This window comes from Pinus tabuliformis, chromosome 9, assembly GCF_031772625.1.
Source record: "Pinus tabuliformis cultivar Carrire ecotype Pingquan chromosome 9, CPIR1, whole genome shotgun sequence".
NCBI lineage: Eukaryota > Viridiplantae > Streptophyta > Pinopsida > Pinales > Pinaceae > Pinus > Pinus tabuliformis.
The window spans coordinates 1,142,968,822-1,142,995,841 of NC_142307.1; the positions used below are offsets into that span (position 1 = coordinate 1,142,968,822).

At 39.3% G+C, this 27,020-nt stretch overlaps 1 protein-coding gene and 1 pseudogene across 5 annotated transcripts; one reads left to right on the forward strand and one right to left on the reverse strand.

Moving 5' to 3' along the window:
- Window positions 1–7,466: 7,466 nt before the first annotated feature.
- LOC149152669 (protein TOPLESS-RELATED PROTEIN 2-like) lies at window positions 7,467–12,763 on the reverse strand. 5 transcript variants are annotated; one of them, XM_089439945.1, is made up of 14 exons: window positions 12,478–12,763; window positions 12,172–12,351; window positions 11,949–12,062; window positions 11,642–11,800; window positions 11,199–11,388; window positions 10,962–11,067; window positions 10,502–10,614; window positions 10,095–10,239; window positions 9,846–9,955; window positions 9,620–9,689; window positions 9,338–9,411; window positions 9,139–9,234; window positions 8,944–9,039; window positions 7,467–7,819 (listed from the first exon to the last, which is right to left on the reverse strand). In XM_089439945.1, the coding sequence occupies exons 1-14, from the start codon at window positions 12,555–12,557 to the stop codon at window positions 7,802–7,804; spliced, it is 1,551 nt and encodes a 516-aa protein (XP_089296071.1). In that variant the 5' UTR covers window positions 12,558–12,763; the 3' UTR covers window positions 7,467–7,801. The 5 variants fall into 5 exon arrangements, with proteins under 5 accessions (XP_089296071.1, XP_089296069.1, XP_089296072.1 ...); XM_089439943.1 differs by lacking the exon at window positions 7,467–7,819 and adding an exon at window positions 8,294–8,680; XM_089439946.1 differs by lacking the exon at window positions 7,467–7,819 and adding an exon at window positions 8,308–8,680 and having other exon boundaries at window positions 12,246–12,351; window positions 12,478–12,510.
- An 11,967-nt stretch (window positions 12,764–24,730) lies between these two features.
- Window positions 24,731–26,285, forward strand: LOC149152670 (fasciclin-like arabinogalactan protein 10 pseudogene; annotated as a pseudogene).
- The last annotated feature ends 735 nt before the right edge of the window (window positions 26,286–27,020 follow it).

Consider the following 27,020-nt stretch of genomic DNA (forward strand, 5'->3'; position numbering starts at 1 on the left):
ACACTGACACTTCCAAGCTCATCCTGACATTGGGTGAACTTGGTCAAGTACTTCAATATTGAGTCACCCTTCTCCATATTGATCTTTTTGAGCTTGTCCTTCAATGCCAGCTTCCCGTGGTCACTTTTGTTTTTAAATAGGTCTATCAAGTCCTTCCACATTGAAAATGGAGTTTCCTTATTATGGAGGTTCGAGACAATATGATCTCGAACTCCTTCAAGATAATCCTTCTCACCTTTGCCACACTCTTTCTCCACTCTTCCAGATCCTAAGCATCTTCTGGCTTAGGAATATCTTTGTCTATGAATTCCTTAAGCTTGTTTTCTTCCAACACTACCTCCAACTTGTCCTTCCAATCAATATAGTTCGAACTACCCTCAATGGCATATTCGAGTCTCAATTCGTAGAACAACAGTGTGTTGGCTCTAAAGTATGATACTACAAATTCAATTTCTCCTGTAAAATACAAACTCATATTCTCCTCTTCTATAGTGATTTCAGTTCTGATACCATGTAGAAATTCCTTGTAGATTCAAACTACATATTGTAATATGCTAAAACAATTGACTTGAATCTACTCTACTCATTAGTGGAGATAATAATTGATTGATGAAATCACGAAGCATAAAATAGAAATAATTCAATCACACATAACACAATAGTTTTATGGGGAAAGCCATAGCTAAAAACCCTTGCTACCTATATATTTTGTTAATCAGATAATATGATAATTACAATGCCTTGCTCAAGCCTGAGCAACCTCTACACTATCTCAGTTTGTCTCACTGCTTAACAAACAAGCTCTAGCCAATACTTGGCCAAATCTGATGCCTGCTAAGCTCCTATTTCCTTGCGTAGTTTCCTAGGGAATTAGCCCATATTTAATTGGGAAATTCCTCATCCATAATTGTGTAATCCATCATAGGCCTTCCTCTGATTGCATGTACCATCAGTTTAATTTAGATGACTTTACAACTAATAGTGCATTGTACCTAAACTCCAATCTCAACTGGGTCTTTCTCAGATCTGACATGCATGTGTTATTTATGAGTGAATATTCATTTTACTAGTTGAGAAGTGCTAGTCACACCCCACTACTAGATCTCCCACTAATTCCTCCATCAATTGGAACTAGTTTGATTGAATTTAACTCAGTTAAACTGAATTAAATAATTACAACTCAAAATAACTCAACCTGGGCCCCTCAAATTTAGGAACCACTCTGCATGACTCTAGATAGACTCCCAACCCAAATTAACGGAGTCAACTAAGTCAAATTAACTTAGGTAACTATTACAAGTTGCTATGAAAATTAGAATTAGAATTTAATTCCTAATTTAATTCAAGAAGAAAATTAAATTAGGATTTTCTTGTTGCATTTTTCAACAAGGTTAAAGTGCAGTGGAAGCACTTTGGGCTTGATGAAGCTACATGGGAGATGGTTAATCATAAGCGGGCTATGTATCCTTCCTTATTTATTGGTTGATCATATGAGTTTGATTTATGTGTTTTGGTTTATGTTTATGCATATGTGTATTGTATATACTACAATGAGTTGTATTATAAAACTCCAATAAGCAGTGTGTTGTAAATATTGCATCGAGCTGTGTTATAAAGCTCTAATAAGAAGTATGGTGTTCATGTTTTCAACAGTTTGGTATGATGTAAATGTTGCATTGAGTTTTGTTATAAAAATCTATAGTTAGCATGGTTTGTTGGTTATAAGTGTCATTGAACACAGAGGACAGTGTTCCCCAAAGGGGGAGGGGTTTGTAACAACCCCTGGTTACATTTTCCATGTAAAAAAAAATACCAAGGTCATGGGACACATGTTCCACGTTGAATGTTGAATAAAACACTTTAGTGGGCATCACTTGTGATTAATTAATGGCTATGGAAATTGGTAAAGGCATTGATAAAGGAAAAGACGCAATACTTGGCATTTATTTACGAAAATAAAGATAAATAAGAGAAAATGAAGGTGAAGAGAAATAGATTTGCATGTAAGGGAAATAATAGGAAAAATGAAGGAAAATGAAGAAATGTAGGCCTCAATGATAAAAAGGCTACAAAGAAACAGTTGCTAGTTTTTTTTACAGTTTTAAGTTGAGCTCTACTTCCATTATCTCATTCTCTCATACTCTTGCACACTTAGAGCATTCTTTTAGCATGCTTGGAGCACTCTAGTACACTTGGATATGGAGGAAGAAGGCAAAGGGAAGCAAGGAAGTGCAAGGGAGACAATTGGATCAGCAGCTACAACTGGATTTCTTTGCACGTAACAAGTTGCATGTGTGATTTCCTTATTGATTTTTGGATGCATGATATATGCATGTGGTTCCTCAGTTATGTGTTTTCATTAGCATGTATATTTTCCTGGATTGACAGTGATTTCAGCCTTTTCTTGTCATTTCCTCAATAACCATGGTTTTGTGGTTTTCCACTTGTTTTCCTGATTGGTGCTCATGTTCTCGATGGATGTGGGTTGGAAAAAATGCTCTGGAAGCCCTAGAATAGTTTGGGTTTAGTTACTAGTTCTTGGAGTCATAGGTTGGGACAAACACATTGGAGCCCTTGGTGGGTTGAGTTACTAACTCCTCTAGCCCTGGAAGGTTGTGGGTTGAGTTACTAGTTCCTAGAGCCCTAGACAACTTGAGTAGAGACTAATCTAGTTGATGTTAGTGATTTCAGGATGGTAGAGGTGGAATCGCTATGGTTGAGAGTTGAGGTGCTTTGACCCCTAGAAGCCCTGGTTGGTTTTGTATTGGTTTATTCCATAATCACACATTCATGCTTGGAATGTGGCGTGAGGGCGCTTGGCTAAAAGAGAGATTTGGTTCAAAACTATCTATGGTCAGGTGGTACGTGGAAGTCCCTGACTTGGTTGGAATTTTCATATGTTAATATGATATATTTTCCTATTGTGACCTATGAGCACATGTATTTATTATGATGGTAATGTTATGGTTGATTTTCCATGGTATCTATTCTGGGTATATGTTGGTTATATGTTGGTTATGTGATGTATTCTATTTATGACTCCTGGCATGTTTTGATAAGTATTTGAATGGTTGAGGAATGCATGGACTAACAAGTGTTATTGCAACTATCTAAAGAGGGATTAAAGCTTTCTTGATGATTCTTAGATGAGGACTATCAGCTTATGATTAGATATGCATTCGTGACATGTAGCTTATATGTTTTCCATATGTTTGATAAAATTTCTATCATGGAATAGGCATGTATAGGTCAATTTATTGCTTGAGTTTTGATTGATCAACATTGTCATTTCCTTTGATTGCATTTTGGAATGCTACTGGAAGTTCTAGGAAGTGGTCTGGAGGCTAGTCAAAAAAAGTGGCTCAGATCTTGGAACCGTTGGCATTAAACTAGAGGATTTATGTCATAACCGCATGGAATCAGGCTTGTACATGTGGTTTGGGCCTCATAACCACATTCTTTCCTTTTTGTGCATGCGGTTGAGGTGCTAGGTCAGAGCAAAAGGATTCCAACCCAGGGATTGATCACCCGGGGTAGTTGTTCAATTCCTAAGTGATATATAGTCCTTGTAGGATGTCAATTAGTGTTCATTTTGTAGGCCCCACTTCCTTAACTAGAAATTGAAGGTCGGATCATGTCATAGTGACACTCGTCTTATGTTTACCCTAGCAAGCTGGTGAAATTGGGTAAATATGAGAGGAGGCAGTTACAGGCTACCTGGGAAGATAAGGATAAATATTTTATGTGTGATGCACATTCCAACCTATTTTGAAGGCCATGAAACACCGAGGATGGTTTTTCGCTTGAGGGGGGGAAGATGTAACACCCCTTAATGAAAAGTAAATATTTAATTTACTTTTACTGAAAAGACTTGGTAAATCATGGGTTATGTGGAAAACCTAGTGGAAAACTTTAATGTTTAAAGTTCATTTTAATTTTATATAAAAGTGGTTATGGAAAGTCTTAGAATTCATGGGGAAAAGACTCTAAATGAAAATTTTTCACTCACCAAATAGTTAGAGGACAATTACTTCCTTCCCTAAAGATAGATCATTTCAATTGGGAAAAGAAGCAAAAGAGGGTATGAGAGGAACCTGAGACAACTAAGAGGGAGAGAGAAAGAATATTAATCCCTTAAACAAGACATTGTTAAGGGAAGGCAGGAAGCTGCCAATTAGGGTATTCTTGAGCTGGTTGGTGGCCAATGGAAACCTTAAGACAAACTTGTGAGTTTGTGAGTTCTTTGGCTGGACTTGTACAATCTTGATGCCTTTGAACATACCTTGTTAGGTCACTATCAAGCAACTATTTTGGGAGTGAAAAATTAGCTTGGGGGGAGAATTGGATGTAATTTCCATTCTCATTGGTTGGGAGGAGTGGTATTTCTCCTTTATGAATTCCCTGACAGCTTCGGCCCTAAGAGATAAGTACTTTGTGTTATTAATGTTTCTTTCATAATAGAACTTTTATTATAAATGATAAAGTATACAGAAGCTTTATTTACTAGTAGTGATTTTAAGTAAAGGAATTACGAAGCTTTTTGCGGATTTAATAGAATGATGGCAGAGTTCTTATGAAGGATCTGTGTGAAAGGGAATGTAAAGACGGATTTTAAATGTTACAGTTCAAGTATGTATGTATGATATTATTAATAGTATATGCACTATAGAAATAGGTTAGCTCCCACTAGTATACATGAGTCGAATTAGGGAACAATCCTTGCTTATGTAATTAATTACATCTAAGCATTGTAGAAGGGTGAATGAAAAATCCTTATAAGAGATTAGGTTCCACCTACCCACTATGCTAGTAGTAACTTCTTTAAAAAGATAGAGAGAAAATAAGTAAAAATTTAACTTGATCTTTGTAATAGATAGAAACCGGCAATAATTATGCAACTAACAATGACCAAACACAACCATAAAATAGATAGAATGAGGGTTGAATAACATTGATTCTACAATAACCAAATTACATAAACATACATATGTGTTGAACAAAAAGAGAACATCTACTTTATACTGAGAATAATTGAAATACATAATATATTTCCTACTATAAATTGTGACGAACAAGGGTTAGTTCCAAACAACTAACAAGATTCTACCATTTGGCACAGTGCATTTTCGAAATATTTAAACATATATAATGCTCCACATGGTGAAGGGAATGTTCTAGTGGGACCAAGTCTCGCCCCATTCATTGGAGTAGTAATACTCTGCTACCCTGAACTAGAAACTAAATTAATAAAAATAAAATTTATGATGAGTTCGTGGGCCGTGAATTATAAAATATTAACAGTAAGTTGAAAGCAAACTCGAAAAATTCATTCGCAACTAGAACTTAAAAATAATATTGAACAACTATCTTTAAAATAGAATAAGTGCTAATTTTAATTCCAACTCGTAATGTGGATGAACTAAACTAGTCACAATAAGAATTCCCAGAGGGAAAATGTAAAAATTTAATAACATAAAATATTTATAACAACAACGAAAGCATAACGTGTATGGTACTCACAATTAAAACTAAAGGGTTTGGAACCCATAACTTTCACCATACCCAGAAATGCGTGAAGGCGAAACAGCTACAAGATATTAAGTTTATGTACAAAACCTGGTATTAAAATAGCGTATCTCTCATAGTACGAAAAATATACAAAATTAAACACAAAAAATTGACTTTGTTGTTTCCAGAAAAGGAAGTGACATCTATGAAACTTTGCTCAATATTGTATACAATAAATCCTAACTAAAAAAGACTATCGTAGTAGCCCAGGAAAAGGGTGTGTTAAATGGCCAAATTCATAAATATTACATAATTAAACTTGCAAGAAAACTTTCTCACGAGGCATAGAATATACGGTGATGGGATGTACTATTAAGTCACTTTGTGATGTGAAGGTCACAGGTTCAAAACTTTGTGGGAAAAAATGCAGTTATATTAAGGGTTGGTGTGACCCAGGTTAGGTGTAACCCTCAGGTGATTTTGATGGCTTAGATGCCCCTGGGTCATAGTTTCTCAAGCCATTGATAAGCCTTATGTAATCTCTGATGAACTCAGACCACTTGACAAACAAACAAACAAAAAAACTAGCAAGAAACCCCAAGTTCAACTTCGGCTAAGAATCGTTTAATTGGAGCCTATGTCAAATTAATAAAAAATGAACGAATGATTACAAAAGGAACCTTAATTGTAATTCCAAAGTCGGCCGTGAAGCCCAACGCCAAAACCAGGTAGAAGAGAAATTGGTTTAGAAAGCGAACCTAGCCACCAGCAAAAAAGAAATGTTATAGTTAAAAGAAAACAGAGTCAAATCTTAGAAAATAAATCCCGAGATAATGGAAGAAAAGCCCTAGGGAATACCTGTAAAGCTACGGGCTCTAATGTTCCCTATCTAGCGGCTATAACAATCAATGGTTATTATAATAATAAATTCTAAAGCAAAGAAAATTATTGAAAGATCGTGCAACTACATGTAAAAACCCAAATACTTTACCTTGAACTCTGGCAAGAGCTTGACATTATTAAACCTACAAATGATTTTCAACATCACGAATTTTGTATAAAATGAGAGTTTCCTCTTGCTACTGACAATCCAATGCGAGATGTACATCGAAGTACGAAGCTACGGGCTCTGATGTTCCCTATCTAGCGGCTATAACAATCAATGGTTATTATAATAATAAATTCTAAAGCAAAGAAAATTATTGAAAGATCATGCAACTACATGTAAAAACCCAAATACTTTACCTTGAACTCTAGCAAGAGCTTGACATTATTAAACCTACAAATGATTTTCAACATCACGAATTTTGTATAAAATGAGAGTTTCCTCTTGCTACTAACAATCCAATACGAGATGTACACCAAAGTACGAAAAAAATGAAATATATTACCATATGAGATCAAATTACGTATTTTTTCTTTCTCATATATCCATATCACAAACATCCTATATCATTTCTAGGCATGCATCACGCTTCCCATCTAGTAGTCAAGACTAGTTATATATATAGTCGATAGCCATATATATACGAGGGTCTTAAATAGTCAATTTGTACCCAAAAAAAAAAAAAACATCATCCAATGCATCATGTGAAAATATATATAACTAGCAATTGTCCCAAAAGGTACAAAGAGAGGCCGATAGGATTAGCAAAAAGAAGAGAGTTCTATAGATAGTCAGGCATATATAAAGTTGAGTAGTGACGAAGGCAATAACCACGTTGACCATCCTGTACCAGTACATTTGATATTAAAAGAACAAAACCAAAACCAAACCATTCATATCAATATAGTAAGTGTAGAACGCGTTCATACTTACTAAGATTATTGGCAACACGCTTTTTTTTTAAGTAAGAAGTAAATTACAACGTTGACACTACAACTAAAACATTAACGTTATTAAAATTTTGAAACCGATTTTAAATTCATGTATTATATTTTTCAAAGTATTTTGGGAAATCTTGTGAAATAAGGAATGCAATTGGTAGTATAACCAACTTGTCTGCAATAATTATTAACATCACACCATACAAGTATCTGTAGACAGCAGTAACGCTTAGTCATGAAATTGCAAACAGAGATAACCACAGAACCGCCAAATACTACTCCAGGAATTGTAGATTCAAATTACTGTAAAAGCAATTAGGTCTTGTATTTGGGCTTACGAATCCAGATAATATAGATTCGAATTAACTAAGATCAATTATGTAATCTGCGTATATCCTTTCAAAAGAGAAATAGCGCGAACCAATTTCGACACTGGAAGTGTTGGAGCTGTACCGTCATGAGAAGACTACTCCACATCAAACAGCTGACCATAACCATTGAATGTTGAGTATAAGTAGCGATAATCAGAGAATGCAGAAGATGACAGCTGTGAGAAATCATGTATTTTCTGTACAAAGTTTCTATGTCTCTAACTTCCACTACATTCGATTCTCCCAAACACAAATTCCAAACATGGCCTTACAGTTACACAAAAATTTGGCCATATGCTTCTTTAATATGACCACTATAAACAAATAATAATGTATTAAAAGTTAGCAATTGTCTATGAAGGGATAAGGTACACAAAAAATGACTTCAACTTCATAACATGTAGCAATTGAACCTTACAGGACCGTTGGCCTGCAATATAACCTTTATTAGCTCTTCAAGTGTACTAATTTCTGACATCTATTCTCTTCATCACTACAGGTTACTGAGAGTGGAAGGCAGGAGTACCATCTAGTTGCCACTGTTGGCAAATTTTCTGTCATCTGGAACTTCCGGCAAGTAAAAAACAGCGACATGTGTGTTACAAGGGCCATAATGGGCTAAAAAGCTGCTATTGCTACAAGATTGTTCCAAAAGATGAATCCAGTGTGGATAGCAAATTTATGCATGACAAATTTGTTATTACAAATTCTCCAGGAGCTCCACTTGTGGTTGCAACACCAAAGAAAGTGAGCTCTTTCAGCATAGCATCTTAACAATAACATCCATTTCACACTAAACATGGCGTTGAGCAATTAACTCAAGTGATGAACTATAAACAGTTGTACTGGCTTGTGCATATAACATTCCACACCTTATTGGGGTGGAGTAAAACTAAATTCTTTATAGATTTATAATCTGTTGTATAGCTGAGAGATTGGGCATTTGGTGCGTTTGAAGCAATGCTTGTTGTAATCTGTGTAAAGTGATGAACAGGAGCTATTCTGCTTGTAAGTCTGTGTAAAGTTATGAATTGATTTTGACACCACATGCTAACTCTGTCACTTAATTCTTATTTTGTTCAAGTGGACTCTCAGTATTGACCTTTTAATTAACTATTGACAGTTTATAATGGAGAATTTGAGGAAATGGAGAGGCTTTTGAATGGTATGCATATTTTTGTCGTGAAAATTCAACTGTAATTCACATATATTATTCAGGTCTCAAGGAACAAAGTACCTGAATATTTTCTTTCTGGTGAGGGCAAACAGAATAGACGGGTGCTTCATGACCTTCGAATGTGTACTGCTTTCGACCAGTTACTGCATCCCACACCTACAAGCACAGACAAGCACAGACAAAAAAAAATCATACACAGAGTAAGTAAACAACAACTATTAGAATGAGTCTGACATATCTGATGAAGCAGATTACCTTGATGTTCTTATCATCCCCACATGTAATTATGCATAGCTGGGAGGTAGGGTGTGAAAAAGCAATATCATTCACACCACCAGTATGTGCGTCAATCTGTATAAATCATATCAATGTTAATAAATTATACTTTCAATACAAACTTAATTTTACAGAGCTACAAGCATGTACAGGTTGGTCTTTAAGTATGTAATCAAACCTCTAGATGTTGTCTCAAATCGCCTGCCACAGTATAAGAATATATGTGAACTATATGCTTGGAAAACGCAACTCCTATGAACGCAAATGCAGGCATGTCAGTATATGAATAGGGGAAATAGCACATGGTACACCATTGTTTTGGTGCACAACCAACCAAAAGTAGACCAGAGACATTTGTAAATGGCATTATTACAAATCACTCACATTGTTATATAAACTTTAAAGGAGGAAATGATGTCAAAACATCTTATTAAAGAATACAGAGTATAGATTAAGTTACCAAGGACTGCCCCATCTGGGCTCCAGATACAACGATTCACTGATACAGCTGGATCTTTCACAAGAGCAGCCTATGAAAAAATAAAAAAACATGTATAAGAGTTTACCTAACGCCTGTGCTAATGATCAACTCGAGAAAGAACTCTAAAATATTTTGAAGATCAATTCATAGATGTACAATTTTTCCAATTTAAATTACAGAACTAATTTATGAAAAAATCATCTACCTGCATTTGAATCGAACAGGCCGAAACTTCCCAAACTTTAAAGGTCCTATAAGCTAATCTTTCACGAGATGCCACTTCCCAAATTGCAATGTCACCAACGTTTGTTCCAACTGATCGATAAAGCCAGCAATCCAAATTTGAACCACTAGCCAGTGTGAACATACTTATAAAGAGAAACGGTACAGCTTCCAAATTGAATTTAAGAATTTATTTGAATGAAGAACTGCATTGAATGGAATTTGAAATCACCTAGCAAAATTGTTTGCTGCAGAGGATGGAAATCCAGACTCATAACATTTGAACCCTGATTGAGAGTTCTTGCCAGAGTCTTTGGCAGGTCATCTTGTGAGTACATGTTAAGAGGATGACCTGGGCCTGGGCCTGGGTAGGTCACCTACAATTAGAAAGTGAGCATTCTTAGTTTGTGGAAAAGCAATCCCTGTAGAATAACTGATATATCCTACTCAAAATCGATCACATACAACAGTCAATGGACCTGGTAGAAAAGCCAAGAAACTTGAAACAAACAAAAAGTACAAGAGAATTTAGCATTAAGTTGTGACTCAATTAAAAGTAATAAACACATGGACTGCAGGCAGACAATTTCAATCCATCATATAATCCAATATCGATCTTAATAAATGCTCTGTATGTACCTCCTCCGACTGACCACCCCGGATGCGCTTCATGAGGTGTTCAGAATCAGCAGATTGATAGTCTACAGCAGGACCATTTGATGGTGGAGTTCTAGGTCGTTTTAGGAAAGCCGCTGATGCCATTCACAGAATGAGAAGTCAAAATATGCTCTGTTAGGAAAATTCGTGTTATAGAAAAAAGAAACATATTTCTGACATATATGAACAGAAAGAGCCTACTAAATCACCCCACTTGAAAGGACAAACTAGTATATCTTCTTCCACTGTTCCTACTGAATAAGATTCAAGCATGCCATACAATTTTTGCAAGAGATAACATGATGTTAGCCTACTAAAGAGAATTTTACAAAATACTGTTGCTACTCAATAACATTCAAGAATGCCATACAAATTTTCCAAGAGATAACATGGTATTAGCCTACTAAAGAGCATTTTACAAAATATAGTAAATTAAGCAAACCTGCATTTGGGGGTGGTGCAAGAGATACTGGTCCAGCAGAGTGTGCAGCAGCAGGATTAGGATTTGCCATCCATCCCGAAAGACCGCCGGAAGAAGCACCAGCAGGCTGGAAAGGTTGAAATCATATCAAAAAGACGCAACGAACACATTATTAATGATTTGTGGAAACAAAAAAAAATCAATTAAACTAATGTATTTGTTGAAATCATGGCTGCATGACCGTCAAAACAAATTTACCAGTTGATTCACACTGTGGGTGGCAATAGGAGGAAACACTGTTCCTTTTGGAAGTGTACCCACAAGTGGGTTAGTTGAAGGCGTTGGTGCTCGGGCCCCATTTGGTGGTGTGCATGTATGATCGAGAAACAGGGTCTTAATATCAGGATTAGGTCGGGGATTTTTGCAAAGCTGGTGCTGCCAATTGAGGCTGGATACAAAAAGGCCAATGGCACACTTTGTTATGTTAGTACTTTTATCGAATCCCCTGTTCCCAAAAATAAACAGTAGGCATAACAAAAACAGAGAATTCTCATTGTCTGATTAGTAATTCATTATTTGAATTTTCTGAAGTATGTAGTTAATGAGTGCTAAAAACATTCATCTTGACCAGTTCAAAACCAAAAGGAACAGAGATCAGCCAGAGGCCTCCATGAACTGCTGAACATAAAAAAGCACCCTACCTTTGATTTATCAGTGTTCGGAGCCTTGAGGCTTTGAAGGCCGGGAATGTGAGTTTGTCACGGAACAGAGGATTAGCTTCTAACAATTTCTTTAGCTCTATAAGCATAATGGTCCTGGCCGACTTTGCATCCCCATACTTAGACAGCTGCTCATTTTCCCTACAAAATACCAAATCGAAGTCACTCCAACTGTACCCAATCCAACTCACTCCAACTATACAGGACTTCCGAAAGCCGATGCATGATTTCAAGGCTTCTTTCCCACTCGAACAGCCAAAACCGCCAAAATATAAATAAGAGAACGTACCTGAAGTTGTCCAGGGTAAGAAGCTGCGTGATTTCTTTGAACAGCTCTTCGTTGAATGAAGAAAAGACTTTGAGATCCTTCACCAATATCTCTACAGCTCTAGCCCGATCTTGCCTGTGAATACCCAAATGATAATTTTTTATTTTCAACATACCAATACTTCAATCTCACTCATCTCTGCATTCTGGCGAGAAAGCACCTTAAGAAAGAAGGAAATGGCTACTTGTCTAAAGCTTCCAAATATTTTTGTTTTCTGATCTCGAAGAATACTTTCATGGAATAACGGTTGTCGTCCACCTTTGTGAAACCGGACAGGTATCTCTCCACCTCTTCCCATTCTCCCGCCTGTACTTGATCTTCAAAATATTTCATGTTGAAGAAAAACCCCGATTCCTGCTCCAACCTGTTATTATTATACCATGCCATGCACAACAATATCATTAGCTTCTCATTTGCAGAATACCCACTCAACAAAAAACAAAACACCAAAAGAGGATTTGAGAAATGTATGTTAAAAAAACCAACTTACTTGTGCACCGTCTCTTTGAACTTTTCCTCATCAAGAAACTGTAAGATGAGAAAAACGAGCTCTCTGCTTAAGGATGTCATGGCGCCCCCCTCCCTCCTCCGCGCACTCTCTCTGCCCTTGCTGCTCGTTCCAGGCGAAGATGAGATCTGTATACCCAAAACCCTAATTTCCCCCTCCTGCCCTTAAAGTCAATCTTGCAGATGAAAACTAAAAATCAGCAGAGTCTTGCATGTGTTGGTATAACGAAGGAAAAGACACCCGCCATTCCCTCGCAGAACCACTTCCTCGCAGAACTGTCCCGCTGCACGAGATTGAAAAACTCCTGGAATCCGATTCCACGTGTCAGTATAGGAACAAAGGAGCCATTCAGAATCCGATGCCAGGTGTCAGCACGAGAGCCAAAGGAACGACGAAAGTCTGTTCCAAAGGAAGGCCGATATTGAAAAACTCCTGGAATCCGATTCCACGTGTCAGTATAGGAACAAAGGAGCCATTCAGAATCCGATGCCAGGTGTCAGCACGAGAGCCAAAGGAACGACGAAAGTCTGTTCCAAAGGAAGGCCTATCGGCCTAAAAATTTATAGCCTAGTCCCAACAAGGGAAATAAACCACATAGATTTTCAGAAAAAACATTGAGTATACCAAAAAACTGGCATCAAATACCTATAGGGACGAGCTCCATCCTGGTTATAACCTTATCTTTTTCAAAAACAAAATCGAATTACCAAAACCGCAAAGAAATTTTTGGAGAGAAATTACCTGGTATCCGAGCCTGAACCAGGAAAATTACGAAATGAAAGAGTTGGGTTCAAATCGATGGAGCTCTATGCACATAAGTGCGAATGAGGCGGGAATGCGGTGAGGGGGGAGGTGGTTACAGCTATAACCATCCCTAATTGTTGAGAGTCGTCGGATCTCTGCCATGGAAATCAAAGGCTAACTCTATTGCCACCTTGCCCAAGTTGTACGAAACGCATGTATAGTGGAAAGATCTAGAAAAAGAGCGTGAGGTTGATAAAGCCTCCATTAACTTTAATAATATATGACGTGGAGTATCGATCAAGCTTTGGGACCATGCACATAGAATGTTAAGAACATATCAATAATACATAATAAGATTACCATATTATATACCCTCTAGCTGATGAAATGAGGTACGAATGTGAAGCACTATATTAACAAGCATGTATATGGTTGAGAAGTTCCTAAACAATGCATGTACATGGTTGAGAATTAAATATAAAGGAGTTAAACCTTAATTATCCTAAACAAAGTTTAAAAGAGCATAATACAATTTAACAATAAGTTCCATCAATAATAGAAGTATTATATGAATTAAAAAAGTAAAATTTATTTATGTTAAGATATATTTATTTTTTTGTGTGGATGTTATAAAGCACTTGATAAATGTGAATTTAAAATGGTTTTATGATGGTATTAATAATGTTATTTACTCTTATCTAAATTTCACATCTCAATATACATAAATGTTCTTATTTTTAATTTTATTAAAACCTAAGTAATATTCTTATATTTCTTTCGTATGTTTTAACATTTTTTATTTTTACACTTGATGATATATAGTAGATAGATAAATATCTAAATTAAAAACAATATTATAAATATTGAATTTATATATGTTTATTAATTAAATTAAAATATGAAGTTTTGAAATAAAATTGTTATGAATATGAATTATTATTAGTCCTATAGTAATATATTTTCATTTTGATCACTATAATTAGTTTAATATTAACTAGAGAAAGTTATAAAGTTTCAATTTTGAAAAAATATATATTTATTTATAATATTAATAGAAAGAAAAAAAATTGAAACATTTGATTGGACAATAACTTGAAAATTTTATTGCAGCCTTTGCACAATACAATATAATTTCTAGATATGGTTGCAATATTCATGTCATGATTTTTAGATACATGTGCAATGAATTTTTATTATAAAGTTTTGCAAGAAATCCAACCAAAATATAAATCGTTGAAAATAATTCATATTTAGGTAAATAGCATATTTATCATTAGTTATTATACATCATATGTTACACTAGTATTTGCATAAAAAAATGTGTAGGAATAAGATGTAAATAAATAAATTTATCATGAGTTATTTCCCACTATTATTTGTGTTCTTTATCACTTTAATAACTAGAAATAAAAATGTAAATGTGTAGACCTACTAGTGGTTGCTACCCACCAAAATTTATGCAAGTCCTTCTCTTGGTAGGCAATTAATTTCTACACTTTAGATTTCAATTTAGTTGTACTTGCCAAGGCATAAGTACAACAATGTAGCAATGAATTTTTCGTTGGCGGCTAATGCAAGTTATAATGTTTAACTTTGAAAATGAATAAGCAATTTTTTAGAAAGCATAATTTCTAACTTTAATGGCAAGGGCTAAAGTGACAATAGCACTTGTTTTAATTTATATGGTCAAATGGTTCTTAGTTTGTAGCTGTTATTTATATATTGTATATGTTGAAAAGTGTGCAACAAGAAATGCTTGTTGAGAATGCAACAAGATGATGGAACTTAGTGAAAAGAGTCGCCTTCACTAAGTGGGCCCGCAGGCAAATTATGGCGCAAGTTCTATTTTTTGATCCCAGCAGGGATGATCACGGCAAGAGTGACCACAGCAGGGATGATCACAGCAGGAGTGACCACAGCAGGAGTGGTCACAGCAGGAGTGATCACAACAGGAGTGATCAAAGTCTATTTTTAGACTAGCTGTCAAAAATAGAAAAGTCAAATATTATTGTCTCATAATAATATTTGGACTATAAACTTGATCTTATTCTCTTGGAGCACTTTAGTTTGAGCTACAGATGTGGCACATGCAGCTGTCAGAAGGAAGTACGCTTTCTTTGTGGATTAGTTGAGTTGTTGCATGCATGACTTCAGTTAGAACTCAATCGGTTGAGTTTGGTGGAGTTGATTGTAGAGTTAATGAAGTTGTGTTTAGTTTGACTTGGTTAAACTAGTTGTAATTAGTCTAACTGCAAATAGACTAATGATGAGTTGTTAAACTAATTATTAACTCATAATGCAACTATAGAATACATCAGTTAACTCAGTTGCATGTCAGTGCATGTTCAGTTCAGCATGGACAGGTGTTAGAGGATCAAATTGCTATCAGTTGTGACTGTGGTTGTGCATGATGATTTGCACAATCAAAGGGATTGAGTATGCCAATGAATTGGCCAATACCAAGTATTATAGCCTCTGCTCACGTCTTTCCCAGTGTGAGTGATTCTTTGGAGGTTAAATACGAGTTTGGTAAACCATTCTCATTCATTCTTGAGCAGGTATTGAGCTGTGGAGGCAGGCAAGCAGCGGGGGAGATTTGGAGATCAGATCTGAGATGTATTGTGTGTAGCATGTGGAGATAGTACTGAGTACTTGTGAGGAGTATTGTACTATGTATTGTTACATGATTCAATCACTATAATATACAGATAGTTGGGGTTTTTAGCGAGATGCTTTCCCCGGGAAAATATTGTGTTGATATGTGTGATTGATGCTTCTATGTACGCATGTGAATGTTTCTGCTTCTGTAAATTGATGATCAACGTAGAGGAGGTTATGTATTATGCATGTTCCGCTTATAAGTGTATAATCAGGATAATCTCTGTGAATATGTGTCATATTATTCAAAATTTCTACATGATATCGGAGCTGCTTGATTTGTAGAAGAGATTTTTACAGGATATCAAGCGAGGATTGATCATCGGATCTATTATTCAGAAAGTGTTTACATTTTATTTCTTCAGGCGGAGTCTGTAATTGGGCCAGGTAGCCTCTGGATTCATCCTTCTTTTGGAAGGTGAGATATCCGGTGAATGCCCAGACAGTCAATCTCTGTACAAGAAATACTTTGTTCTCACGAATTCTAGATCGGAAGTGGTTGAGTTTTTGAGCTAGTGGAATTCGAATTTAATTCCAAAGCAAGAGATAAAACTCAGAAACATTAAGTGTGAGAATGGAGACAGTATGCCCCAGTATCTCACGAAGTTCACCCAATGCCGGGATGAGCTGGGAAGTGTGGGGGTGACTGTCGGATGAGGATGGTGAGTCTAGCACTCCTTGACCTTCCTAGGAGTTGGCATAGCTACCAGGACTCGTTGAATGGAAGGGAGAAACTGCCAGGATGGGAGAGACTTTGGTCGGATCTTGTGCAGGAGGAGATTAGACGGAGCCCCAAAGATGGTTCTTCATCTATGCATGATGAGGAGAACTGTGCCTTAGCGAGTAAGGTGAAGAAGGGGAAAGGGAAGGTTTCTCTTTCCGAATCCAGTTCTTCCAATGATGGGAAGAAGGTTGACAAGTCGAAGGTGAGATGCTTTTGTTGTCATGAGTTGGGCCATTATGCTACTAATTGCCCAAAGAAGAAGTCCAAGAAGGGATCCGGGGAAGGATCTGAAGGTGAGGTAGCCTCACTTGCTTCACAGTTTGAGTTGGATTTCACACTCTTCGCATGCATGGTTTCATCCATGGTGGGAAGTGGTTGGTTTCTTGACATTGGAGCTTCTTTCCACATGACCGGTGACAAAATTTTGTTCAGTACTTTGGAGGAGAAAGATCCCCAGATACTCATAGGGATGGGTAATAATAAGAAGTATAGTGTCTCAGATGTAGGCACGGTTATTTTTCAGAGGGAGCATGGAGCTCGCCTTACCTTGACCAATGTCAAGTATGTACCAGGACTGAAGAGAAACTTGGTGTCGATCGCAGTGCTGGAAGATAGAGGCTATGATGTAGTCTTCAGTAAGGGAAAGGTTTTCCTTAGACACATCATCACTAGACAGGTGAAGTAGATTGGTTCACGGGTCAAGAACCTGTATGCTCTTGAGGTTCAAGATGCATGCAAAGCCTTGAGCAGCGAGGCAACTGATGGAGACTTGGTGGTTGAGAGGGAGCGTATATTACCTCTCAACATGCAGAGCCAGAAGAAGTCTCAGACGATTGTGGAGGAGCCACGATTGGTGCACCAGCTTCATGAGGTTGTGGAGCAACCACAACAAGGGAAGCTGAGAGGAGATCGAGTAGAGACATCTACTCATGCAGAGACCTCCAGTAGGGGGAAACTTCAAGCCAGGTGGGCAGAGGGATCACATGCAGCCATACCTCCCGGTAGGAGGTGGGGTGACGTGGATTAATCATCCCAAGGAGGAGAGGCAGGATCCTTGAGGTACCCAACCTCTTGGATGATACCTTGCTACGGGAGCCCCGATGTGTAGTAGTAGGAACTGACTGATTGGGTAGAGACAGATGCAGATGGAGCAGCAGAGAGAGCGACAGTGCAGGGAATCCCAGGACAGCGCATAGCTAGCAGGCTGTAGCAATGCGAGAGGCATAAGTGTTTTGCGCAGTGCTAGGTGGCACAGAGAGGTGTGCAATGGTGCGAGATGCATGGAGATGTTGCAGTAGTGCAGATGTCAGAGAGGTAGCACTTGTCAGCAACAGGTAGAGCTTTAGCATCAGAGGGTGTTTCTAGCCCAACAGGGAGGTCAGTTGGGAGGTGCAGTGTGGATGCAATGCTGGGAGATAGAATTAGCAGCAGCACAGATGCAGTCAGAGATCAAAGTGATAGAGGCTAGAGCAGTCAGATACTGAAGAGAACAGAGATGCAGAGTTTTCAGTCGACAGAGGCAATAGCAGTCAGAGACTTTGATGATAGAGCAAGTGGACTGGCCAGATGTGTTGCATGGAGAACATTCCAGAGTTATAGGATCAGGTTTGAGAGGAAGCCTTTCTTGTTGAGAGGGAGTGTTGAAAAGTGTGCAACAAGAAATGCTTGTTGAGAATGCAACAAGATGATGGAGCTTAGTGAAAAGATTCACCTTCACTAAGTGGGCCCGCAGGCAAATTATGGCGCAAGTTCTATTTTTTGATCCCAGCAGGGATGATCACAGCAAGAGTGACCACAGCAGGGATGATCACAGCAGGAGTGATCACAGCAGGAGTGATCAAAGTCTATTTTTAGACTGGTTGTCAAAAATAGAAAAGTCAAATATTATTGTCTCATAATAATATCTGGACTATAAACTTGTTCTTATTCTCTTGGAGCACTTCAGTTTGAGCTACAAATGTGGCACATGCAGCTGTCAGAAGGAATTACGCTTTCTTTGTGGGTCAGTTGAGTTGTTGCATGCATGACTTCAGTTAGAAATCAATCAGTTGAGTTTGGTGGAGTTGATTGTAGAGTTAATGAAGTTGTGTTCAGTTTGACTTGGTTAAACTAGTTGTAATTAGTCTAACTGCAAATAGACAAATGATGAGTTGTTAAACTAATTATTAACTCATAATGCAACTATAGAATACATCAGTTAACTTAGTTGCGTGTCAGTGCATGTTCAGTTTAGCATGGACAGGTGTTAGAGGATCAGACTGCTATCAGTTGTGACTATAGTTGTGCATGATGATTTGCACAATCAAAGGGATTGAGTATGCCAATGAATTGGTGAATACCAAGTATTATAGCCTCTGCTCACATCTTTCCCAATGTGAGTGATTCTTTGGAGGTTAAATACGAGTTTGGTAAACCATTTTCGTTCATTCTTGAGCAGGTATTGAGCTGTGGAGGCAGGCAAGCAGCGAGGGAGATTTGGAGATCAAATTTGAGCTATATTGTGTGTAGCATGTGGAGATAGTACTGAGTACTTGTGAGGAGTATTGTAATATGTATTGTTACATGATTCAATCACTATAATATACAGATAGTTTGGGTTTTTAGCGAGATGCTTTCCTCGGGAAAATACTGTGTTGATATGTGTGATTAATGCTTCTATGTACGCCTGTGAATGTTTCTACTTCTGTAAATTGATGATCAAAAGTAAAGGAGGTTATGTATTATGCATGTTCCGCTTATAAATGTATAATCAGGATAATATCTGTGAATATGTGTCATATTATTCAAAATTTCTACAGTATATATTTCACATTTTTATGTTTAGAAATATTTTTATTTGTAATTATATATCTATTAATCAAATTTATTAAATTTTTATATGTTTATTAATTATATGTTTTGAAATTCCCCAATGGGGGTGTCGGACAAGGGCAACATGTCGTCACATGACAGTTGCCAAGTGTAAAACTTATAAGGACGGAGAGGGCAGGGCAATAGCCCCTCCACCACGCCATAGCTAATATTCTTGTGTTCGCATGTGTGAACAGTTATGTCCCTTTAGTCTGCATTTGCTCCGACGCAATGGCTTCATTCCTCTCTTGGCTATATCCCATTGGTGATAATTCCCTCTGGTTGCCAGATTATCTTCTGTGTGTTACACATCCCTCTCTGCTCATGTCCTCCTCGATGTCTTCTCTAGGGTAGTGGTTTGTTCGACTTGCCACATGTGTGCCTCAACTATCGCCCTCTCGCTCGTTATAGCTACCCAAGAGACTTTCCTTCTTCAGGTCTCTCTCGTGGACACTCCTTCATTGGTTTTGGTCGACTCCCTTCTTAATTTCCCTCTGCTCCTGTGGTTCTCTGCCTTGGTTGCTTTGGGGAAGTTTTTGGATTCACTGGTGTTGAATCTATGAATCTTACCTTCGCAATTATGGGCTTGCCAATGGTGTTATTGCTCTTGGGGTGGTGACTCTGGGTTTAGGGTGTCGATGGTATCTGGGCTTTCTTACATTCTAGCTCCTGTTTATTGGGGACTTTGCTTTTATCTCTCCCCTCGTTGTTTCACTTCGTCTCAGGTGTTGGCTTCTTATTTCCTTTCAATATCGTCTGGGGTGTCTACTTATTTTGGCTCGACTTTCTCCCCGTGGGCTGCTATCCTCTCTAGCCTGACTTGGGTATTCTTGGGTAGCGAATTCAGGGTGGCGAGGCTCTTGGTATTGGTTCCCCTTTTCTCTTTGGTCCACGGTTAGTCCAGGTTGGTTTTAGGTGGTTGATATACCCGGGGAGGTGAATTAAGGGTGGTGGGGTTCTTGGTGTTGGTTCTACTTTTCTCTCTAGTCCGCAAACGATCTTAGTTGGTTCTGGGTGGTTAGTGGTATATCTAGAGGAGTCCCTCCTCTCCCGTTCCGTAGGTCCCTTTAGTGCTCCACAATGAAGACCCATCCACTCTTCTTGTGCCTAATTGCTTCGACGAAGCCGGAAGGTGATACCCCTCCCGTTGGGTCTCGGGGTGATGTTGTTGTTGTTGAGGAAGGAAGCTCTAGGCGGGGAGCGAGAGGTTCTGGTCGTGGGGGTCATGGTGCTCGTGGGAGTTGTAGGTCGTCTGTGGCCTCTAGGGCGGCCAATCATCGTCAAACGGTCTTGCAACTCAGTCGTGATGCAGGTGTGGGCGTTCGCGGTTAAGGGAATCTTCATGGCTCGGCAACGTGGGGCCGCTCCAACCAAGGTCACTGTGGTTCCACAGGTAGGACATACTCTAGGAGAACAGGTCCCTCCTTAGCAATTCTTGAGCTTCTTCAGTCCATCTCTGCTCATCTAGAGGCCCATGATCAAGCTCGCAAAGACGAACACGAGGCTGTCATGCCGAAATTCAGGTAGCTCCAATACTTTCAGTGCCATGTTCATGAGAGGGTGGTTGTAGTTTGGCGTGACCAGAATCTGCTAACTGAAAAGGTGGAAAAGCTCGAAACCTGGCTTGCTCACTTCGAGAACCATGTCAACTGCATGTATCGTCCGCCACCTCCCCCAAGTATTGGGTTGGACAACCTCGCTTCCATGACATCTTACGATAGAATATGTTCACTAGTGTATTCCTTGTTTTGTTAGTTTTCTTGAATGTTAAACCTCTAAAACTTTGGACCTCTCAGCTGGCAATTTTGCTTTTTATATGTTGTATGATCATCACATTGGTCAACAAACGTGGTCGGGGTGAGACCACATGATTTTTTATATCCATGTATATTCCTTATGATTAATAAAAAAATTTGACTTAAAAAAAAATTATATTATGAAATACCATGTTATTAATATGAACTTGTTAAATTTTTATATATCTATTAATTAAATGTTATGAAATATGATAGTTTTTTTTTTTTTCTCGATAAGACTAATTCTATTAAGCAGTAAAATATTGTACAAGAGAATACATTTCAGAGATGCACGATACCGGCAACCGGAAATGATAGGACTATCAACCTCGGTTCCGGGAAATGAGATAAGCAAACAAGGAGCTACTACTAGTCACTGAAAGCTTAAGAAGCATTGGAAGCTACCCTGACAGAGTGGGGGTTTCAACACGAAGCTTTTTCCCTTTCCTATTTTTAACTTCAACCCAGCCACTTTGGGGTGTATGGGCGATTACAACTTGCAGATTGGGGTCCTCCCGGGGGGAGCCTTCCTTTTCTGAGTCCGAGGAAGAGGACAAATGGACACGTTTCTGAGCAATGACTGAATCAGAGGAAGGCGCCAGGCCCTCGGTGGAAGGGGCAACAGAATGAGGGGCCTGTTTTAATTCTTCATCGCTATCTTCTTCTTCAGAACTGGAGGAATCTGAATCCTCGACTGGAGGAGGAGAGCATGGATCCCATCGTTTGGGCTTGGGCTTGGAGACGTTAGCTTTGTTCTTTTTTGCCGGGCGAGAAGGACAAGTACTCTGCAAATGCCCAGATTGCTGGCAATGGCGGCATCGAAAAGCGGTGTTCTCGTAATCCAACGTCTGGGTCCAGACGAAGTCATTTATCTTGAGGTTGATTTGCTCTGGAAGGCCCTTGCTCAGATCTAACTCCACACACACTCTTGCATATGAGTAGAGGCCTTTGGATGTCCTCCAGAAATCTCCATGGATGAAGCTGCCCAATGTGTCTCCTATAGCTCTGAAGACACGAGTATTCCATAGATGGGCAGGTAAGTTTGGAAGCCGGATCCATACCGGTGTCTTGGTAATGACTGCAGTTGCTGGATCAAAGTCTGGAAACCAGGGAGTCAAAAAAAGCCCTGCCGTTCCCAAGAACCAAGGGCCTTCTGCGAAGGCCTTTTCATAGTGCTTAATGTTATCAAAGAGAACAATGAAATAACCTTTCGAGCAAAAGAAGATCTTACAGTGATGTGTCCAGTTTGCATGGATCCATGCATAGAGATCCTGAGATCGAGGCCACAGTCCATTAAATCTGCAAATGATGGCTCTTTCTGCAAATACTTGATGCTGGGAAGCCAGTTCTTCATGCATGAGTTCAACAGAAGGAACTTCATCAATTTTTTCAACCAAGAAGGCCTTAGATTTAAGGGCTTCCGGGGGTTTGGGGTTCTCCGAATGAACAGCGTCCTTGTATGAGAAAGGCCGGGCCGAGGAAGTTTGCCCTGCTGCACCTCCTCTCAAACGGAAGGTCGCCACCACCGAGCTGTTTCTGGAAATGCAGTAAGCAGAGAGGGGTAGAGGGTTTTCAAGTTGTTTACCTTGAAAGAGAAGTCGCAGCAGGCTGGATGGGATCCCCATTCTGCGCTCTAGATTCAGTATGAGGTCCTGCACCAAGTCTGAAGGGCGAACCCATTGCATGATGGTTCTGCCTGCAGGTTGAGCAATCTGGATCTGAAAGGATTCAGATGAGGGATTTGACCCTATGCAGATCTCTGAATCTGGCCAGTACACAGGTTTTTCTGCCTTCTGGATGATCAGATCTGGCAGATCTTTGTCCGATCTAGGTCTGGGACTGCGATTTGTATGGCAAGTGATTACCTCAGATCCATACATAAACCCTTCTGATGAATCATTTACCGGCTCCCTTTTGCCCCATTCCAAGGACTGCACGGAAGGTATCAAAGCCAGAGCCTTGGCCTTGGGTTCGTTAAGCTTCAGCTGCTGAGGGTGCAGCGATCGATTCCAACGAGGGTAGCGTGTCCGAGCCAGCGCATCAGAGGCCCCGTCATTGGTGGCGGGAGCGAGGTATGCCTCCCCTTTTACTCCTCGCAAACCCCAGTCGGTCTCATAGCAAGCCTGGGGAGCCTCCTCGGCTGCAACAAATGTGCCAGGCCACACTCGTGATGTCCTCCATGTCGCTCTGATCCCCCCTACGCAGCTCCTCCTGTGCCGCTTCCTTTTACTGCTGAGACGGGTTTCATTGAGGGCCCGGGTGTCGATCACGAGACCTCCAAACCCTCCTCCTGCTCTCCAAACGCTCTTCGCAGCCATCGCCTTCATCAATTTTCACCCTCTTTATTTCTCAAGGTTTTGGAATTCTATGAAATATGATAGTTACTAATATTGTTATTTAAATTTATTTGAATGTAATGTGTATATTATAATTTTTTCTTTGGAAATTTTATTTGTATTTTTATTATTAAAAATAATTTTACAAGAATTGAATACATTTATATTTTTATTATTATTTTTTAATTAAATAAACATTATTTTTTTATTATTTTTTAATCTATACTTCCAGCACTATCCATTTTTCCTATAATGACTTCACATCTAAAAGTTTAAATTTATGAAAACTACTCCCTCAACTAAGCCGTCCTCATACTAGGTTAAGCCCAATGGATCAAATTGGTTTAACCAACCCCTCAAAATCATTATCATTCTAAACCCATGCAATTTCAACCAACATTTTTTGCAATTTCTAACTATTCTTTTAAAATTTGTATGTAAATTATATATATAATAATTATCTATCCACAAACTTAATCATTCAAAAATCAAATTTTACAATAGTCCAAATGCACCAAACCACCATCTCCTAAATTATCATTTTTATAGGGATTCTCCCTCTTCTCCTACTAGGCAAAGTGAAATTAGAACTTTTGAATTCAAAAATAATAGGAAAAAAAAATGGTCGATTCGATGCGGGTTCTCCGGATCCACATATTAAAATTTGTATTTACTCCCTAAGATATTAATTTTCGCTTAACCATTGATATAATTCAATTTCGCTTACGCGTTAGCATTAATTTCACCAACTTACGTGTATTGTATGGACACGGGAGGTGTCTCCTGGGCTCCAGAACTAAGTCCTGGCCATAAAGGACTGGAGTGTGAAGTCCAAACTGAAACCCCTGTTCGTAGGAGTTTGTTACAATTGCGGTAAACCCGGCCGCGATCTGGATAAAATCAGTTGCTAAAAGATATCACTCACACGTGACAAAATTGGAAAGTAATATTTCCAGTGTTGCGCCAGGCCGGATGAGATGACGGTAAGATCGAGAAGTATTCCGTGACCATAGATGTGCAAGTTACATATACTAGTGAATGATTGTAGCCCCACTCGAATACGTACCCAGCAGTGCGTCTTATTTATTTCTGGTGTGGGAAGAGCATCCCACATTTGGTCTAGGCTCTCTGCCTCTCTGCAAGTTTGCCAGATTTTGATTTGGGTCCATCATTTTACTGGTTTGGGATCATATTTACGCCATTTTATTCCTCCATAATGAAGCTTCTGGGGCTGGAATTAGCGGTCCTCTTGCTGAGTCTCCTGTGCTGTGCAAATGCCTTCAATATTACTAAGGTTCTGGACGGATATCCAGAGTTCAGTGAATTCAATCAAGACCTCACGCGGACAAAGCTGGCGGATGACATCAACAGCAGACAGACGATCACGGTGCTGGTAGTGAGCAACGCCGGGTTGTCGTCGCTCAGCGGCCTGGATCCGGCCTCACTCAAGCGTGTCCTCAGCCTCCATGTGTTGCTCGACTACTTCGACGCCGACAAACTCCAACAGATCACCAACGGCACCACGCTTACAACCTCGCTGTATCAGACCACAGGCTCGGCGACGGGCACCTCTGGCCTCGTCAACATCACCGACCTCAAGGGGGGTAAAGTCGCTTTCGGCGTCGGGGGAGGCCATCCCAGTCTACCTGCCACGTTCGTAAAGTCCGTGCAGCAGGAAACGTACAACCTGTCGGTCATCGAGATAAGCCAGCCCATTACGACCACCGTGGCCGAGGCGCCGGCGGGGGCACCACCACCCTCCCCCAGCGAGGTCAACATAACCGAAGTTCTGATAAAGGGCGGGGCCAAGACATTTGCAGGCTTGATCTCCGCAACAGGGGTGCTCCAGTCGTACGATGCAAACATCAAGAGTGGCTTGACTGTGTTCGCCCCAACTGACGGCGCTTTTACAGCTGCAGTCAATAAGTTGCTGGACAGGCTATCCAGCGAACAGAAGGTCTCGTTGCTCAAGTTCCACGCGCTGCCCTCCTACACTCCACTCGGTACCCTCAAGAGCACCAATGGCCCCGTCACCACGCTGGCGAGCAAGTACTCCCTGTCGGTGTCCTCCTCCGGCGACACAGTCACCCTGAACACCAATCTCAGCAAGGCCACGATCAGCAGCACCATACTGGACGATCAGCCTCTTGCAGTTTTCGCCGTGAGTGCGGTACTCGAACCCAAAGAGCTCTTCGGCTCTGCTCCTTCACCCTCCCAGCCCCCCGTCCCCAAAGCCCCTAGCCCCAAGGCACCCAGCCCCAAGGCCAACACCCCAAAGGCCCCCAGCCCCATACCCAACACCCCGAAGGCCCCCAGCCCCAAGCCCAACTCCCCGAAGGCCAAAACCCCCGCAGCAACGCCCGCAGCCACGCAAGCAAGCACGCCCTCCTCGTCACCCAATGCTCCTGCCGGGCCCACTCAAAGCCCCGCCAACTCTGAATCCACCCCAACAAGCACCAGCACTGCATTGGTACCCTCCCGTGGTTTGGTGGCCTTCTTGGTTGCATGCATCGGATCTTTTGTTTTCATGATCTAGCTTCCCTACCAAGTTGGGAGGGGTCGATCCAGCGGAGGGAACTAATAAGTGAAGTGCGCCGCTCGACCTGATTTGACTGGGGTGGAGCAATTGCAATTGCTTCTCCCCTGCTTATGTTCTTAGCTTGCGTTTGTTATTTGTGGATTATTATTATTTCATTTAATATTATTACGAAATGTCTCGTCGCTCGATGCCCATGAATAGTTTTGGAAAGTTTAGATCTCGTGGCATTCAATGAGCTGCGCCTGTGTGTATCCGCTTTTTCTTCTTTAATTCATTTATTTGATCGACCCAATCTCCCATAACCGCCGGAAATCCGATTGCGTCCATTTACATTTATTCTCAAATGTAAACCTCCTTAAAGTCTTCCGCTTTATTAATTGATAATGTCCATTGCAAGGTCTGTCCTTAGCAATAACCATAAAATGCATATTACAATTTTCAATAGAGTGCATACTACATGGTTTTAAATTAAATAGTTTGGTAAAGTGTTTACTATAGTAGTTATAAATTAAATGGTTAATAAAGTTGGAAAGACGGTTAATAAAGGTGGAAAGACATTAATGTGTGATAAATATTAAAATATTTTGTTATATTATATTTTATAGGGTTTATATTTAAAAAATAAAATAAAAAATAATTAAATTATAATTTTTGTTATTATTATTAATTAAGTTGTTAAAATTTTGAATTTTTAATAATTAAATGGACAAAATTTAGAATTAGATTTTTGAATTTTTAATAATTAAATAAACAAAATTTTATATCAATAAAGTTCCTCTACTATTTAATATAAAACATATTTGAACTAGTTTTTAATTATTTAATTTAAATATTATTTATTTCACCCTTTGGTTTCAAATTGTATTTCACCACTTAAA